The sequence below is a fragment of the Hippoglossus hippoglossus genome, chromosome 20 (genome assembly GCF_009819705.1).
Source record: "Hippoglossus hippoglossus isolate fHipHip1 chromosome 20, fHipHip1.pri, whole genome shotgun sequence".
NCBI classification, from domain to species: Eukaryota; Metazoa; Chordata; class Actinopteri; order Pleuronectiformes; family Pleuronectidae; genus Hippoglossus; species Hippoglossus hippoglossus.
The window spans coordinates 19426355-19443008 of NC_047170.1; the positions used below are offsets into that span (position 1 = coordinate 19426355).

The 16654-nt window shown below is 45.2% G+C and overlaps 1 protein-coding gene and 2 long non-coding RNA genes across 33 annotated transcripts in view; 2 read left to right on the plus strand and 1 right to left on the minus strand.

Moving 5' to 3' along the window:
- Positions 1–2318: 2318 nt before the first annotated feature.
- Positions 2319–16654, minus strand: part of nebl (nebulette) — a 58190-nt gene continuing 43854 nt past the window's right edge. For 16 of the 31 annotated variants that reach the window (XM_034571655.1, XM_034571658.1, XM_034571662.1 and 13 more), the window contains 18 exons: positions 14509–14619; positions 14138–14239; positions 13708–13812; positions 13227–13328; positions 12086–12190; positions 11698–11802; positions 11486–11593; positions 10115–10225; positions 9790–9906; positions 8816–8920; positions 8135–8239; positions 7944–8048; positions 7664–7756; positions 7036–7365; positions 6437–6614; positions 5069–5188; positions 3648–3778; positions 2319–2735 (listed from right to left, as the gene is read on the minus strand). In XM_034571655.1, the coding sequence (XP_034427546.1) occupies positions 2559–2735; positions 3648–3778; positions 5069–5188; positions 6437–6614; positions 7036–7365; positions 7664–7756; positions 7944–8048; positions 8135–8239; positions 8816–8920; positions 9790–9906; positions 10115–10225; positions 11486–11593; positions 11698–11802; positions 12086–12190; positions 13227–13328; positions 13708–13812; positions 14138–14239; positions 14509–14619 (2310 nt within the window). In that variant the 3' untranslated portion in view covers positions 2319–2558. Of the gene's footprint in view, positions 2736–3484; positions 3563–3595; positions 3779–5068; positions 5189–5903; positions 5997–6436; positions 6615–6927; positions 7016–7035; positions 7366–7663; positions 7788–7835; positions 8049–8134; positions 8240–8815; positions 8921–9789; positions 9907–10114; positions 10226–11485; positions 11594–11697; positions 11803–12085; positions 12191–13226; positions 13329–13707; positions 13813–14137; positions 14240–14508; positions 14620–16654 lie in introns of those variants that run through there. The other 15 variants (XM_034571639.1, XM_034571635.1, XM_034571642.1 and 12 more) reach the window with 15 other exon arrangements.
- Positions 5230–6429, plus strand: LOC117753593. Its single transcript, XR_004612266.1, has 3 exons — positions 5230–5731; positions 5877–6097; positions 6202–6429. It is a non-coding gene; the product is annotated as an uncharacterized LOC117753593 (long non-coding RNA).
- On the plus strand, positions 8366–15874 carry LOC117753602. The gene is made up of 3 exons (XR_004612275.1): positions 8366–8500; positions 9971–9974; positions 15862–15874. It is a non-coding gene; the product is annotated as an uncharacterized LOC117753602 (long non-coding RNA).

The window sequence follows — 16654 nt, forward strand, 5'->3', positions numbered from 1 at the left end:
TCCACACGTAATGTAGCAGCTGCTCACGGCTCATTCACAACTTTGTTCCTTGTGATGCGTGACGTCACAAACACTCACAGAAAAGTAATTCACGATTAAAAAGTCAAACATCTCATCTAAGGAACTTTATTTGTTCATCTATTATCTACGTTACACTTTTCCGGCCACAGCTCCGCTCTGGACTGGTTGTGAGAGTGGTGGTTTGGAAATAACACCATGTGCATTTAAAGAGAAATGAATATAACCTGATGAAAACATGATCAGTATTCGTTGTGCTCTGATTCACCGTTTCAGACTCGTTCTGAAGAAGAATCACATCTCTGGTGACAAATCGTCTTTATTTCTTACATATGTAACACGGCAATAATCGTATGGAAAAGAACATAACTGAGCGATATATCATTTGAAATAAAATGTAAATAAACTTAGTATAATCCGTCATCACACACACTAAATCAAAAACTTAACACTGGTGACATTAGAAGAAAAAGAAGCTTAATGCAGGAAAATAAAAGTTTTTCTAAAATGCCATCAAAAACCAACACAGTTAACATGTGAATACTCAGTAAATTATATTCTACTGCATCGAGTATTTATGAAATAATCAAACATACAAAAGGCAAAAGACTCTCCGGCTAAAATGACGTCTCATGGCTGACGCAGGTTTTACTCAGTACAAGACTGGGATGCAAATCCACACAGCAAGACAACAGAGCCAGAAAACACTTGGATGTACTGGACACATACAAGTACAAGAGTCAAATATTTCTGTCCAGAACGTAGACGGGAGCCGTGTATCAAAATACTCTGCGACGTACGGAAACCTGGAGGCCGGACGTCCTCACACAGTCTGTTCACGCTCCAGAAACTGTCACTGTCTGGAGGAGACAACGACCTGAAAACTGTGATTCATCGTTAAAAACACAAAAGTATTTGATCTGAGAAACAAAAAGACACAGTGTGTTAGTTCCTGTATTTCAACCGAAGCTGCGTCGCGTGAACTTTTATATCAGAGGTCAACAACTAAACTACACTCACCTGAACATGAATAAAACTCAGGATCAATCAATGATTCAACGTGAGACATCTTTAAACTGTTATTATCTCTAATTCCTCCTTGCCCCCCCCCACTCTCCAACTCGTCTCTTAAAGACAGGAATCAGACGGAGACACTTTCCCGTCCTCATTTCCACTAAGTCTTGTGATATCCTGTAGTTTTCTCTTTGTCAATCATCAGATAAAAACTCTTTTCTCTTCTCACTCCTCTGCTGCTGAAGCCTCGAAACTCTTTAAGAACAAATAACACAAATAAATATTCTCATTTCAGAAATGGGGCTCAGTTCTTTCCTGAAACAGCCGCTCACAGGAGGAAACAGTGCATCTGTTTGGGACTATTTCCAGCGGCGGATGGAGCTCTATGGCACAAACACATGAGATGTGTCAGGCTGTGGATGCACACACAATATGTTTTATATCAACAAGAAGAAAAATATAAAATATCACCAGACTTGCTCTTTTAAACGTCTTCTCCTGATAATCAGACAGTTTGAGTTTTGGGCTGAATCGTCGGTTAAAGTCCGTCCTTCCTCTTCTGGTGATAATACTGAAGGATTCACGCCTCCCTCTTCTCTCATCTCCCACTTTATTGAGTTTTAAATGTTTCTACTCGTACTTAGTTTCCTGTTGATTCCTTCTTCTGTCTCTCCCTCCTCTCCGTGCAACGCGTGACATTGATCCCTCCCCCCTCACGTGAGCCGTTTTCAGACATGACCTCCGGAGGATGTCCCGAGCTCCGGGTCTGGATGTTTGTTTCTCTCACACATGAAGGACGCAGCAGGAGATCCTTCGCTCAGACTCAGCCTCGAGTGTCATCACCACAAACTCTCCTGACGTCTTCGTCTTCTACGTGTGAGGCTCCTCTTTTTCACCCGGAGACATTTGTTTTAATTTTGTTTTCAGTTTTGCGTCTGCCGCGTGTTAGAACCCCCCCCCCCCCCCCCCCCCCCCCCGTCGCTCACAGTGAAGGATCTCCTGCTATCGTCTCCTCCAGACTTTCTGCGGATCTCACTGGGACATTTGCGTTCACACATACAGAGGTCCTCCGGAGAATGTCCGGCAGAACCTCCGGAGCTCAGTGCATGTCTGAAAGCAGCCGTCTGTCATGTTCAGTGAATTCCAGCTGTTGTTCTGGAGTGAGGTCAGTGATGGCCACCACTTTAAATGATGCGATTTACAGCAACAAGTGATCACGACTAGAAAACCGGTTTGTGACTGGGACTTGACGCTGTGGAAACTGCTCTGTTCCGGTTTTTATCGACACTGATAAAGTTTCAGATCTGTGAATTCAAACGTTTGCAGCTGAAAACATCTGGAAGAAGAAAAAACCCAAAAGAGCGACTGACATCAGCAACTTCTGATTTGTTTTAACCAATGAAGGTGGATTTTTCTTTTTTTCGTTTAAATTCCACCCCCTGCCTCACTTCCGTCTCCTCTCTCTCTCTCCTTCTCTCCCTCTCTCTCTCTCCCCCCCCCCCTCTCTCCACACCTTCCTCTCTCCTTCAGTTGCAACACTCCACGTAGTTTGCCGGCAACATGCCGGACTTGCCGGTTCTCTGCACGGTGCCGTACATCCAGCCCTCGTCGATTGGCTGAGCGTTGATGATGACGTCCCCATCCCTGAACGAGACCTCGTCGTGGTCCTGAGCCGCGTAGTCGTACAGAGCCCGGTAAACACGCTGCGAACAACCAGAAGAGACAGAGGTTATCGTTCCTGAGCCGTCTGACCCCCCCTCCAGACAGCGTCTCCGTTTGACATTTGACATTTGATTCACCACCGTGAAATCCTGACTTACAGCAACAGCTTTTGTTGATTTCCCAGAGAATAATTCATGGATCCTGACATTTTGAGAGACTGTAAAAATGTATAAATGTTTTCAATATGACAACAGGATCCCTTTAGTTTTGTGTTCATTACTTAAAGGTTCAGTGTTTAGAATCCAGTGACATCTAGTGGTGAAGTGTCATGTTGCAGCTGAACACCACTCCCCCTATATAAAGTATTTAAATATAAAGGCCCATTCAAGGGTAAATACAACAACAATTTGTATAATTTAGATGAAACACAAGTAAAAACATCTCTAGAATTATTTTACATTCAGTTTCTGCCAAAAGATCCTTTCACCTTTTCCTTTTCCCTCAGGAAAGCTCTTAAAACATTAGATGTGTTTTTGACTCGACATAGAAAACTTCTTATTTGCATTTTCACGATCAGGAGACAGAAACATTAAAGTGTTTGTAGAATGCACACAAATAGAAGTTTCTCCACATATATTCTAGATGTTATTATATAATTTAAACATTTCAGTCCTGTTTATTTTATTTTCATCTTCAGTAAAATCTATTTTGTTGTTTCATTCCGGTTTGGACGGGAAACTAACGCCTGTACTGTCTCCTGTCATAAATAAAGTTGTTTAAGTGGAGCTCTACCAGTCTCTGTAGTTTTTATTAAGTTTAATTCACACGTGTTTGACTTCTGATCCTCGTCATGATTTGAGCTTTTTTCCTGACGATTCTACTTCGTCTGCGATATCTCTACGACTAAAAAGAGAAAACACCATAAATGAGGCGTCCTGTGATTCAGCAGGTACCATGGTGGCTGAGTGCGGGGGGGAGGTGACGGATCTGACGGATGACATGCTGGTTTGATGCATGTAGCCGTGATACTGCTGCTGCTGCTGCATCTGAACGCCCTGATGGTACGCTCCTGGAAGGACGGGCGCTGGACGAGAGACACAAACACAGAGAGAGAGAGAGAGAGAGAGAGAGAGAGAGAGAGAGAGAGAGAGAGAGAGAGGGAGTGGGAGAGAGAGAGAGAGAGAGTATAAGTCAGTTTAAAAAGTCTTTCCTGCACCGACAGTTTAAACCTGATCTACCTCCTGTGACGTGTTTGTGATTCCAGCTGTTAAACAACATAAAGACACACAGTGAACTTCACACCAACCTGCAAAGAGACGAAGTGAATTAGTCCGTTTGATTTGTGGATTAGAGACAGAACGGCAAACTACGGCCGAGCGTCAGGGCCGGAACTTTCAGAGAATTCAAGAACGAAGTGATAATCATTCTGTGTGTCCTGTTAGAAGGTGAATATCAGAAGTTCGTCTCAGGTGTTAAAATGATGAATGTGCAGCATCTTGTAAAATTCTACTTTAGTGTCATAAATAACTAAATCATTGATGTTTGGTCTCATCAGCTCCGTGGATCCTCAGCATCAGGACTTTGAAAAGAGAAGAACCTGAGTCTGTTGTGAAGACAGAACCACACAGAACCAGGAAGAAACTCCACAGAGCATAGCTGAGTTTTTACACTTTAAAACTTTTATCTCAAAATATTGAGATGATATAATACTCGTAATGTTACGAGGATGAAGTTGTAATATTACGAGTTTATTCCTGAAATCTAAGTTTCTTCTTCTTAAACATGGCCCTGACACTCCGCCTGGAGATATGAGAAGATCAAGATTCGACATCCACTTGGAGAAGAACTCCACTTCTCCTTCATGGTATTGTTTTGTACACTTTTTTATTTTCTAAAATTACAACTTTTTTCACATAATATTATGTTTATTCTCAAAATCTCAGAATTTATTTTTTCTTCAACATGGCCCAAATACTCTTTCGTATTAAAAAATGTAAATTATATCAATATAATATAGTATATATCCATGCATCCTTTTTATATTCATATTGTATAGTATGCTATTGTGAATTTATACCTTATATAGCTGTACATATATACACATACTAATGAACAACATCCTCGTGTAATCATCTTGTGCCTCGTGTACTTTACTCAAGCTTATTTCTATACAAATCAATATTTCTGTATTGCAGGATGTATTTGTTATTCTCTTGTCGACCTCATTCTGACCTGCTGCTGTCACAAGTGAACTTTCCCAGAGTGGCATCAATAAAGTTTGATCTGATCTTATCCTACACACAGAATGAACACAACAGTTTGCACACGTGCGTCTGTCAGTCTGCTGTGTGTGTCTGAGCGGACAGAAAGATACCGGGGGTGTCAGCGCTGCTGCCGTCCCAGAGGTCAGAGGTCAGAGAGCTGACAGACTGAGCCTGGCTGTGGGCGAGAGACTGCTGCGAGTGCTGCCGGCTCAGTCTGCGGCCTGCCCGCTCTAACAGACACCAGGGGGCAGCGCCAGGTAGAAAATAATAACAGCCAACAGGACACAGACAGAAACAAGGACAGGGGAGAAGAAGAAACAAATAACAGTGAGTCGACAGAAATCAAAATCACAACTACAGAAAAACAGATGAGCGAACGATGTCTCAGCACATCGACACGTCTTTAAAGGAAAAGATCAAGTTTCCTAATGTCGGTGCATTTGTGGAGACGGAGTTCAGCTCTCGTGAGTATTTGGGGCATCAGGTCGGAGTGTGTGTGATCAAATGTGTGTTCATGCTTTTAGATACTCACACAACACGTGTTAGAAGCTGGTGGGTTCCAGTCTTTTCATTGATTTTGTTGACAGTAGGGTTAGATGCTTAAAACTAAAACTGCTTGAAAACATCTCTTGGTTCTAGATCAAAAATCTGCAGCCTTTTAAAAGCTTTTTTTGATTTGATGCAGATCCTGATAAAAATCTGAATCCAGTGAATTTGAATGTGGTTTCATAATGAGACTGTTGAGGGATGAGCTCCCAGTGACGTTCTAGTTGGTGAGTTAATCTCTTACAAATGAGATTGTGAATTAATAAATAAGAATTGAAAAGGACTTTTATACGTGTGTTAATTCAAACGAAGGGTTTGCAAACACATAACACACTTTAAGCCTGGAAACTTGATTAGTGTTTCTTATTTTAGCAAAGGAAGGGGAGTCAGGTGATCTACCAGACATCCTGCGGAGGCTCTTGGACTGGACGTTGTCCTCCAGAGGGTCAAAGTCAAATATGGAGCCTGGGTCTGTCCTCCACACCTTCAGGTCTTCAGAGAGGTGGGGAAATCAATGAGTGTGTGTGTGTGTGTGTGTGTGTGTGTGTGTGTGTGTGTGTGTGTGTGTGTGTGTGTGTGCACAGACTCTAAAAGTCCTCGTGCCAATAAACAAAAGGACAGAAGACTGCAGCTCAAATGAACAGAGTCACTGTGAGAAGTCAAAGTAAAAGTGAGAAGAGCACGAGTCCTCGGTCAGTTCTGACCATGACATCATCAGGTGTCTCTGTTTAAAAGGCTTTTATTGTTAAAGATACCGCTGTAAATAAACATTAAAGCTTAAATTAGCTTTAAAAAAACTGATCTTATGAAAACAGATGCTGCTGATGATGGGAACATGTGGATTTAAATTTCTCCCCGCCTCTCACAGCTCTGCTCCGTCCAATCAGGAGGCGTTCACACACACGTGTGCAGTTGGATTGCGGATCACTGACCTACGATGATGCCTCCTGGTCGTCTGTCCATCTCCATCACCTGGGGGTGGATCCCTTTGCCGTAACCTGCCTCTCCCATCATCTGATTGGATCTCTGGTAGCGCTCCATGCTGGGATCGTCCAATCCCGGAGTGCAGCCTCGGCCGCGCGCTCGCTCAAAGTCCTCGTGGTACTTGGCCTGTTGAAACACACAAATACACTTTAGTGTCAATGTTGAAATGACAAAGAGTTAACACACACACACACACACACACACATACACACACACACACTCATCAGGGTGCATTAGGTCAGTGAGCAAAATAAACACACAGGGAATATTTTAAATTTTTTATTATTACACACAAACACTCATGCACGCACATACTCTCTCACACGCACACACAAACTTTCTCACACACACACACACACACACACACACACACACACACACACACACACACACACACACACACACACACACACACACACACACACACACACACACACACACACAGCACTGGGGTCCATGCTGTCTGGTGGCGGGTGTTAGTCTCAGTGCGACAGTCCCAATCGCAGTGCCACATCACTCAGGTTAGCCACGGCAACCGGGCCGCTACCATGGAGACCGAGTCCTGTGTCTTCCTGACACGTCTGTACTCAGGTGTGTCCAGCTCGGTGCAGCTCCGCCCCCTCATCTCCTGCAGCCCGCGCTGATACTTCACCTGTTTACATGCACATATGACATCACAGGTGACATCACAGAGAGGAATGAAAACCTGTGTCTCTGCACGTGTGTGTGTGTGTGTGTGGTGTGTGTGTGTGTGTGTGTGTGTGTGTGTGTGTGTGTGTCTTGCCGAGCTGATGTTCTCCTGGTTCTGTCGGACTCTCTCCAGCTCTGGCGTCACTCCCACACTCGTGGCCTTCGCCGCACTCTGCTTGTACTTGACCTGGTGGCGAGACAGACAGGAAACGTCATTCTGGTCAATCATTGGTTGGAACTGTCACTGCATTACGACCCTACATGATGTCATGATGACATCACACGATGTTATTTTCTGACTTCTTCATGACGTCACATGATGGGAAATAATGATCAATATCAGTTTTAGATTTTCTCTATTATTTTTGTTAAAATGTCTTTTTCGGATCATATTTTTATCGACCTTTGACCAAACAGCTCTGAAAGTGTGTGTGCGTGTGTGTGTGTGTGTGCGTGCGTGTGTGTGTGTGTGTGTGTGTCCTCACTGAGCTGATGTTCTCCTGGTTGCGTCGTACTCTTTCCATCTCAGGCGTGTCCATGACGGCGGTGCCACTCCCCACCTCCTCTCGGTAGCGGACCTGGAACAGAGCTGAGGTCAGCTGATGTTCTGTAATTGTTGTAACTGTTGCTCTTGCAAAAACAAGAGCAACAGTTTTTTATATTTCTACCTGGATTGTGTTTTAGTACTTTTCCTCTACTTCCTGTTGCAAACCAGTTAAGTTGTGACACTGACATTTAAGTTTTTTTACGTGCACGTTAACCTACATCACTGATCTTCTTGGCGTTCTCTCTGGCGAGGACGATCTCGGGCGTGTCTGTGACCGAGGACGACAGACCTCTCATGAGCTTGGAGTCCCAGCTGTACCGCAGCTAGAGGGCACCAGAGGGCTGCGTTAGATTAGAGTTGTTGTTCAGAGGAAATCGAATGTGCGTTTCGAGCTAAAGCTCGTCCTCACTGAGCTGATGTGTCGCTGGTTGGCTTTGACTCGCTTCATCTCTGGAGTTTCACACAACTGACTGTAACGTCCCTTCAGCCGCTCGGCCTCGTCCTTATACTTCTTCTGCACAGACACAGAACGTTTTCAACAGTTTTTAATTGTGACACACGGACCTCATGTTGTGTTCCTGTAATACCAGCGTCTGCAGTTTACAGCGTTTCTAGGACCCCGAGTTTTCGTGATCCTCTAACGAATTGGATGACTGGAGGCTGCAGTTTCAGAAACGCGTCCAAGAGCCAAGTTTGAAAGGTTCATTCCCCGAAAATACTCAAACTTTGATTTGTAATTTCTTTCAATTGATACAGTAAAGATTATTGATTTACAGTCGCTGTGTTTCTGTTATTACAGCAGATCAAGTATCAGGCTTCAAATCATATCAAGAAACAATGTTCCTCATGTTAATGATTCATGTGTCAAGGGACACTGGTGTGTACAGTATATGGTGTGAGAATGTTTTATCACTAACCCTGCATGTCAACTCGCCCTTCGACCATAAAAGATACAAGACAGATTAAGGGTCGGCTGGTTCGCCCATGGACAAACGAATGACGGACGGTCTGATTCTGATCATCTTGGTAACTTTTGGCGGCCGTGTCAGGAAAATGAAAGGTCCTAGAAATGCAGGAATCCCCCACAGACCTGACTGTAGACGTCTTTGAGGTAGGAGGCGTGCAGCAGCTCAGGAGTGTCTGTCACCGTCCCGTATGAGCTTTCACGGAGCTGCTCCGTCTGCTTGTAAAACCTCTGTGACACACAAACACACAAACACACAAACACGGGCAACTTCAGCTCTTTGGGCCTCAAATGGATGTTGTTCCTCTTATTCCAGAGTGCGGTCTTATTGATTTTCAGAGGTTGTAATGCTTTCACTCCAAACCCTGCGCTCGCACTCAAACAGCCCCTGCTTGCACTTATATCTGCTCTGCTCGTGTGCTTACACTCAGATATTTTGTTGCTTGCTCTCAGATTTCCTTCAGCTCTTGGATTTTTTTATAAAACAAGTCCCCAACCAATAGAACGCCTGGTTTACTGATGACAAATGAAATCGGACACTTTCATTTGTCAACACTACACCTAACACATTTTAGGACACATGCATGAATGCAAAGTGAACATCGCAGGTCAAAGTTCACCAAAGTTGAACTCTCTCAAATGTTTTATTCGCCTCCTCACTCATCAGATTGGAAGTGAACTGATATCTTCACGTACGTGTGCCGGGCTGTTAGAGGGTGAATATCAGAAGATCAGTCGTCTTCTGTGTCATAATGAGGAACGTGCTGCATCTCGTTAAGTTCTACTTTAGTAGAAGTTTCCCAAATAATAAAACCCTTGATGTTTTGCTCTCTCAGCTCCACGTGATCGTCAGTGTCAGGACTTTAAATAGATGAGAAACTGAGTGTGTTGTGAAGAAAGAACCGCAGACTCAGAATATCTGTCTCTTTAGCGAAGGAGCAAACGTTTGGTCGACATTTCCTTTTACCTGGATCTCTGCGCTCAGCTCCATCCCTTTACCCACAACCTCCCTCTCCATGTCCCCGCGGTACCCCCGCTACACATGAGACACACAACCAACCAGCTGGCTGCAGTCAGATCACGTGTGGGATGTGTTTTACCTGGTTCAGTATCTGAGTGGCGTTTCTAGCCCTCAGCAGCTCTGGCGTTTCCTCCAGGCCGAGGCCAGATAAGCCACGCCCCTTCACTTCCTGTTCAAAGTCTTTCCTGTACTCCTTCTACACAAAGTGAAGGAGTGAGTGATTCAATAAACAAGTAATTACTCATGTTGTGGGGACCTAGATGTGTTTACACAGTGACTTATGGGGACCTGTCTTCCTTATGGGGACAAAAAGCAAGTCCTCATTGTGTAAATCATCCAGGAAATCAATGTGTGTGTGTGTGTGTGTGTGTGTGTGTGTGTGTGTGTGTGTGTGTGTGTGTTACCTCGCTCAGCAGACTGCTGGCGTGACGAGCTGTCAGGTATCCAGGCGTTTGGTCAACGTCCACCAACGCTTTCCCCTTCACCTGCTCCTCATAGTCCCTCCGATACTCCCTCTGAGAGAGAGAGAGAGGGGGGGGGGTGTAAGTCCAGCAGGCGTATACGTTATTAAATATGTGAGAAATCAGTGATGAGGAGACGAGTCTGTTTAGAGAGAGAGAGACAGAGAGAGAGAGAGAGAGAGAGAGAGAGAGAGAGAGAGAGAGAGAGAGAGAGACACAGAGAGAGAGAGGGAGAGAGAGAGAGAGAGAGAGAGAGAGAGAGAGAGAGAGAGAGAGAGACACAGAGAGAGAGAGAGAGAGAGAGAGAGAGAGAGAGAGAGAGAGAGAGAGAGAGAGAGGGAGAGAGAGAGAGAGAGAGAGAGAGAGAGAGAGACACAGAGAGAGAGACAGAGAGAGAGACAGAGAGAGAGAGAGAGAGAGAGAGACAGAGAGACAGAGAGAGAGAGACAGAGAGAGAGAGAGAGAGAGACAGAGAGAGAGAGAGAGAGACAGAGAGAGAGAGAGAGAGAGAGAGAGAGAGAGAGAGAGAGAGACACAGAGAGAGACAGAGAGAGAGAGAGAGAGAGAGACAGAGAGAGAGAGAGAGAGAGAGAGAGAGAGAGAGAGAGAGAGAGAGACACAGAGAGAGAGAGAGAGAGAGAGAGAGAGAGAGAGAGAGAGAGAGAGAGAGACACAGAGAGAGAGAGAGAGAGAGAGAGAGAGAGAGAGAGACACAGAGAGAGAGAGAGACAGAGAGAGAGAGAGAGAGAGAGAGAGAGACAGAGAGAGAGAGAGAGAGACACAGAGAGAGAGAGAGAGAGACACAGAGAGAGACAGAGAGAGAGAGAGAGAGAGAGAGAGACAGAGAGAGAGAGAGAGAGAGAGAGAGAGAGAGAGACACAGAGAGAGACAGAGAGAGAGAGAGAGAGAGAGAGAGACAGAGAGAGAGAGAGAGAGACACAGAGAGAGACAGAGAGAGACACAGAGAGAGACAGAGAGAGAGAGAGAGAGAGACAGAGAGAGAGAGAGAGACACAGAGAGAGACAGAGAGAGAGAGAGACAGAGAGAGAGAGAGACAGAGAGAGAGAGAGAGAGAGAGAGAGAGAGAGAGAGACAGAGAGAGAGAGAGAGAGAGAGAGAGAGAGAGACAGAGAGAGAGAGAGAGAGAGAGAGAGACAGAGAGAGAGAGAGAGAGAGAGAGAGAGAGAGAGAGACAGAGAGAGAGAGGGAGAGAGAGAGAGAGAGAGAGAGAGACAGAGAGAGAGAGAGGGAGAGAGAGAGAGAGAGAGAGAGAGAGACAGAGAGAGAGAGAGGGAGAGAGAGTGTGTGTTTCACCTCGCTCTGCATCTTCTGTGCTTCTTTAGACACTTTGTACGTCTGAGTGTCTCCAAACTCCATCTGAGATCGACCTTTGCTCTTCTCATACTCCTCTCTGTACTTCACCTGAGACAACACACACACAAACACGCTGACAAACAGAGACAGAGACAGAGAGAGAGGACGAGAGAGAGACAGAGACAGAGACAGAAGAGGAAGCGTCCTCTGACCTGACTGTGCAGCACCGCGTTCTCCCTGTGGTGGAGCTGTTCAGCTGTGTCCACAGCAACGTGGTAGTGGGCCTTAGATTGCTCGTAATCCTTCTTATACTCCACCTGATCTCACACACACACACACACACACACACACACACACACACACACACACACACACACACACACACACACACACACACACACACACACACACACACACACACACACACACACACACACACACACACACACACACACACACACACGGTAGAAACGTTATCGGTCTGAGGCCGACGGGTGTAACCGTAGCAGCACATGCAGATACACGTAGGCACATGTGCTTAACGCTGTTAAACACATGTATGAAGCTGTTTCTACAGAGTTCTGCACGGCGGTGTCGTACGTTGCTCTGCAGTTTGCTGGCGTGCAGGACGTGCTCCAGCTGCAGGAGGTTGGGCAGGTCCGATGATCCCTCAGGTTTCTGGTTCTGGTTGGTTTTATACTTCACCTGAGGGACGGAGAACATGTTTCCATTAGTGGTCAATGTTTTAAAAGCTGAACTTCAGATAATCACCTCCAACAAGGAGCTTATGTTTTCCTCTGTGTGTTTGTTTGTTAGCAGGATCACGCAAAAACCACACAACCGATAAAACCAATATTCATCACACTTTGTGGAGGTGGTGCATGACCACGATAAACGGGCAGATTCTCTAACATGGAAGGATAGGAGCCTCCCTTCTAGTTGTGGCCACACCAGGGATCCTCGTACACCCAAGAGAGGAACAAGGTGAAGCAGGAGAGCGTCTCCTCTTTCAGGCCCTTGTTAAAAAAACACCGTGATTTTAACCTCGGACAAAGAGAAGTTTGTTTGCTTGTTAGCAGCATCGCACAAAACCCTCTGCACAGATTAGCACCAGGAGAAAAGGTGAACACAACAGACGTCTGCAGCTGTGTTCACTCTGTGGAAATGTATTTTTCCACTTGAATTTCCTCGCACATCCACGATCGTTTGAAGCTCTCCCTCCCGATGCCAAAATCTGTTTCAGCCTGAGCCCAAAAAAAGACGTGCCCTTTACATGATGATGCTGAACGAGAGGCGTTTCTGAGGCGCGGTGAGCGGGCAGCGCTCAACACAACAGGAAGTTATGTAACCAAGAGAAGTGGAGCGGCTCCTTTCTGTGGCTGTGTGGGCAACAGTGTGTGCGTGTGTGTGTGTGTGTGTGTGGGACCTTGTTTGTGTGGTCATGTTTATGTGCATGTGTTTGTGCGTGTGTGTCTCCAGCTTTCATCCCACAATCCCTCGCCATTTGCTTTAGAAAGGTTTCCATGGTTACACCCACACAACAGACTGAATTTCAGAGTGAGTCAAAGAGAAGGACACACACACACACACACACACACACACTCACACTCACACACACACACACACAGCTGAGGATTTTGCACTGACTTCCATTTAAGACGTACTTTCAGGATCTATGTGTTTCTGCACAAACACGGAGTGGAGGTGTAAAAGTCACAGAGACGTCACGTGATCCACTCACCTGACTGGCCAGAGCGGCGGCGGCTTGTGTGTGTTTGAAGGAGACACACTCAAGTGGGTTGTAACGAGGCTTCTGGCCGTGGAAGTTCTCCTTATACTTCACCTGCAGGGGGCGCACAGAGAGGGGGGGGTGCTCAGTCACAGTGGGACTTCACCCCTCAGTTTCAGCTGCAGTCTCTCAAACAAAGGCCTCGAGTCGCAGCAGAGGGTGTCAACATTTTCATATATCAGGGAATGTAACGAAGAGACGTCGCAACCTGTCAACTCTACGTGAACATCGTTCCTGAAAGGTGCAAGACAGCTTGAACCACTAGGTGGCGCATTGAGCCATGTTCAACACATAAATGTAGAATTTTGAATGAATGAGATTTTAAAACAGGTATTAATGTGTTTCATCAAAGATCAATCTGTGTGTGTGTGTGTGTGTGTGTGTGTGTGTGTGTGTGTGTGTGTGTGTGTGTGTGTGTGTGTGTGTGTGTTACCTGACTGGCCAGTTTTGAAACCTCCTTGGCGTGCTGGATGTCAGTTCTGGCCAAAAGAGAGACGTCGCTGTAAACCAGCTGCTTTGTGTTACTCTTATAGGCCACCTGTGGACACACACACACACACACACACACACACACACACACACACACACACACACACACACACACACACACACACACACACACTCTCTTCTATAATGGCAGTTCAGTGTTAACAACAGAAAGTTTTCTATAATTTATCAGCGGCTCCACTCAGACAACAGCTGGTGAACAAGACTGTTGTAATGGAAATGAATGTTGCGGTTACATGTTCTCTCTCTCACACACGCACACTCTCACACACAGACACACACACACACACACACACACACACACACACACACACACACACACACACACACACACACACACACACACACACACTCACGTTGCTGGCCAGTTTTGAAGCGTTGGTGGCGCTGATGATGTCCGGTCTGTCTGGTGCTGAGTTGTAGTGATGAAGCTCCTCTCTGTCTTTTCTGTAGCTGACCTGAGATCAGTGGTAAGTTAGTTACTTCTGTATGAAAACAATAATCACAAAGTGCATTACAAGTCAAACTAAAGCAGTCGACCATAATAAGTCTGATTAAATGTTGCAGCACACGTGGGACGGTTTCAGAGCGTTGGTGTTTCGATCCAGTTACATGGTGATTTTTTTCCGAAAAATGCAAAACAAAAATGAGAAAAACCTTCAGTTCTGTGATTAAACATCACAGACAAGTTGGTCTCTACGTCTGCTGAGTAGATGTGTGTATTTACGTTGCTCTGGTTCTTGTTGACCTCCATGGCGTGCTCCACCTCGGGCAGCGTCTTCATGTTGGTGTAGCTGGACTTCCCCTTCTCACGATTGTACTTCTCCTTGTAAGACTTCTACAGAGACGACCACAGAGAAAAGACAAGAGAAACCGATTGAGGGAGGAACAGGAGGAAACTGGAATCACCTCAGTGCGGCTGCACGCCGCCGCCGTCAACCAGTGCACACTCTTTTTTTTGTTTCCAGACTCATATGAGATCACCGTGACCTTTGACCACTGAAATCTAATCAGTTCACCTTTGAGCCCAAGTGGAACATTCGAAAATCTGTGTCGGATTCACCATTAGCCTCAGCGTACCCCCAAGCCTGTATCAACAAGGACAAAATACTTGATGACGCTGAGCACAACTGAGGTTATGTCCCTAACATCCGCTGGTGGCCACTAACACCTGCTAACATCTACTAGAAATTCCTTCGAGGCGTTCTTGAGATATCGTGCTCATAGGAAGGGGACAGACGGACAGTCTGAAAACATCATTCCTCCGATCACTGAGACATGAATAAAAACAAAAAGGGCAAAAAGAGGCGAGAAAGAGAAGAAGAGGACACAAAGAGAGGAAGTGAGACGCACGTTGGATCCGAGGGAGAAAATATCTCGTGACTAATTCAGCCTCGTTCGTTTGGCTAAAAATAAGATGAGCTGCATCCAGCTGTGAAAATGAGAAATCAACATTTAAACCCAGCGTAGACGAAACAAACCTGAAGGATTAAAGAAACCGACTGGAACTAGACGTAACCAACGTGCTGACTCATCACTTTGTTGTTTCCTGTGTAAATCTGGAATAAAAAACATCACATTCACAACATCTGTTACTTTTTGCAGCAGAATGAAAAATGTTCATATCTTAAAAACAAAAAGGTTAAAATTTATTAATTTATGGAGGGTAAAGGAATATTTAGTTGATGTTTCTATATTTAGTAATCTTTACGGCATATTTAGAGTTAAATGTGTGAAATCTGGTCCTAATAGAAATCTGGATCTAGGGAAGTTAAAGAGGAAAGTTGAGCCTTGACAGAGATATGAGCTCTGAGTGATAATTTCACTTGTTATATATTGAATTAGATTTATTTGTTGATGTATTTTGTGATGTTTCCACACTGTTTAAGTTTATTGAATTCATTCAATCAGACACCAGGGAAAACTCAGCACCCAACAAATTAATTGTTTTTCCAATTACAAATCAACAGAATAATTAAAGTCTTGATGAAATAAATGAAATAATGGTTTAAAAACTTGCAGTAAGGTCGTCCCTGTGTTTGTCCGTGTGCCCTGTGAGGTCAGCTGTGCTGTAACGGAGGTGTGCAGACAGTGGGACAGTCTGTTGTGTTGTACGCTCCAGTTAGCGTCTCATTGCTCGGTCAGCAGACGTGAAAGCATCGTGCCCCAGTTTCCCCCGAGCCTTTGATTATCTGCCCCCTGGGCCGACTGGCGGCGCACGCTGACCCGTGTGAACCGACTGGTCTGCGCCGTGAAGAGAGACAAAGCTGCAGACGCACAAGATGTTTGGTTTCACCTCTGCAGCCGGTTCACGGTGAAACGGTCCCCGGTGGTATTTTATCGTTCAGCTCTGAACTGAGTGATCGCGTCAGGATCTGAACGTCATGGCCTCCTTCGTGCTGCAGGTTCTGCAGTTTCTCTTTGTTAACTTTGTGTTCTCTCACAGGTTCTGAGCATGAATCCTTCGAAATGTCCGTCTGTCCCAGTTTATAAGCATCAAGCAGACAGTGCTGTGTGTGTGTGTGTCTGTGTGTGTGTGTGCAGGCAGTAGGTCAGTGTCTGTGTCCTCAGGCTGTAGAACACAACACAGCTGCTCTCTGTGTTCACGCCTCGATGACATGATACCGACTCTGATCGTGTTCTTGTGTCTCAAGCATCTTCCCTCCTCACCTCAACAAACTGAGCCTGGTGACGGATGAGGAACAGGCCAAGAACAAACTCCTTCACTTTAGAGCGTTTCTTTCTTTGTCTGTTTGTGAACGAGATGTCTCTTTTAAAACAGATTAACTACAATGAACTACAATGAATAACTACTTTAAAACGACTGAAGGATTTTGCCACTTGACCCCTTTTAAAAACAAGATCTGCATTTC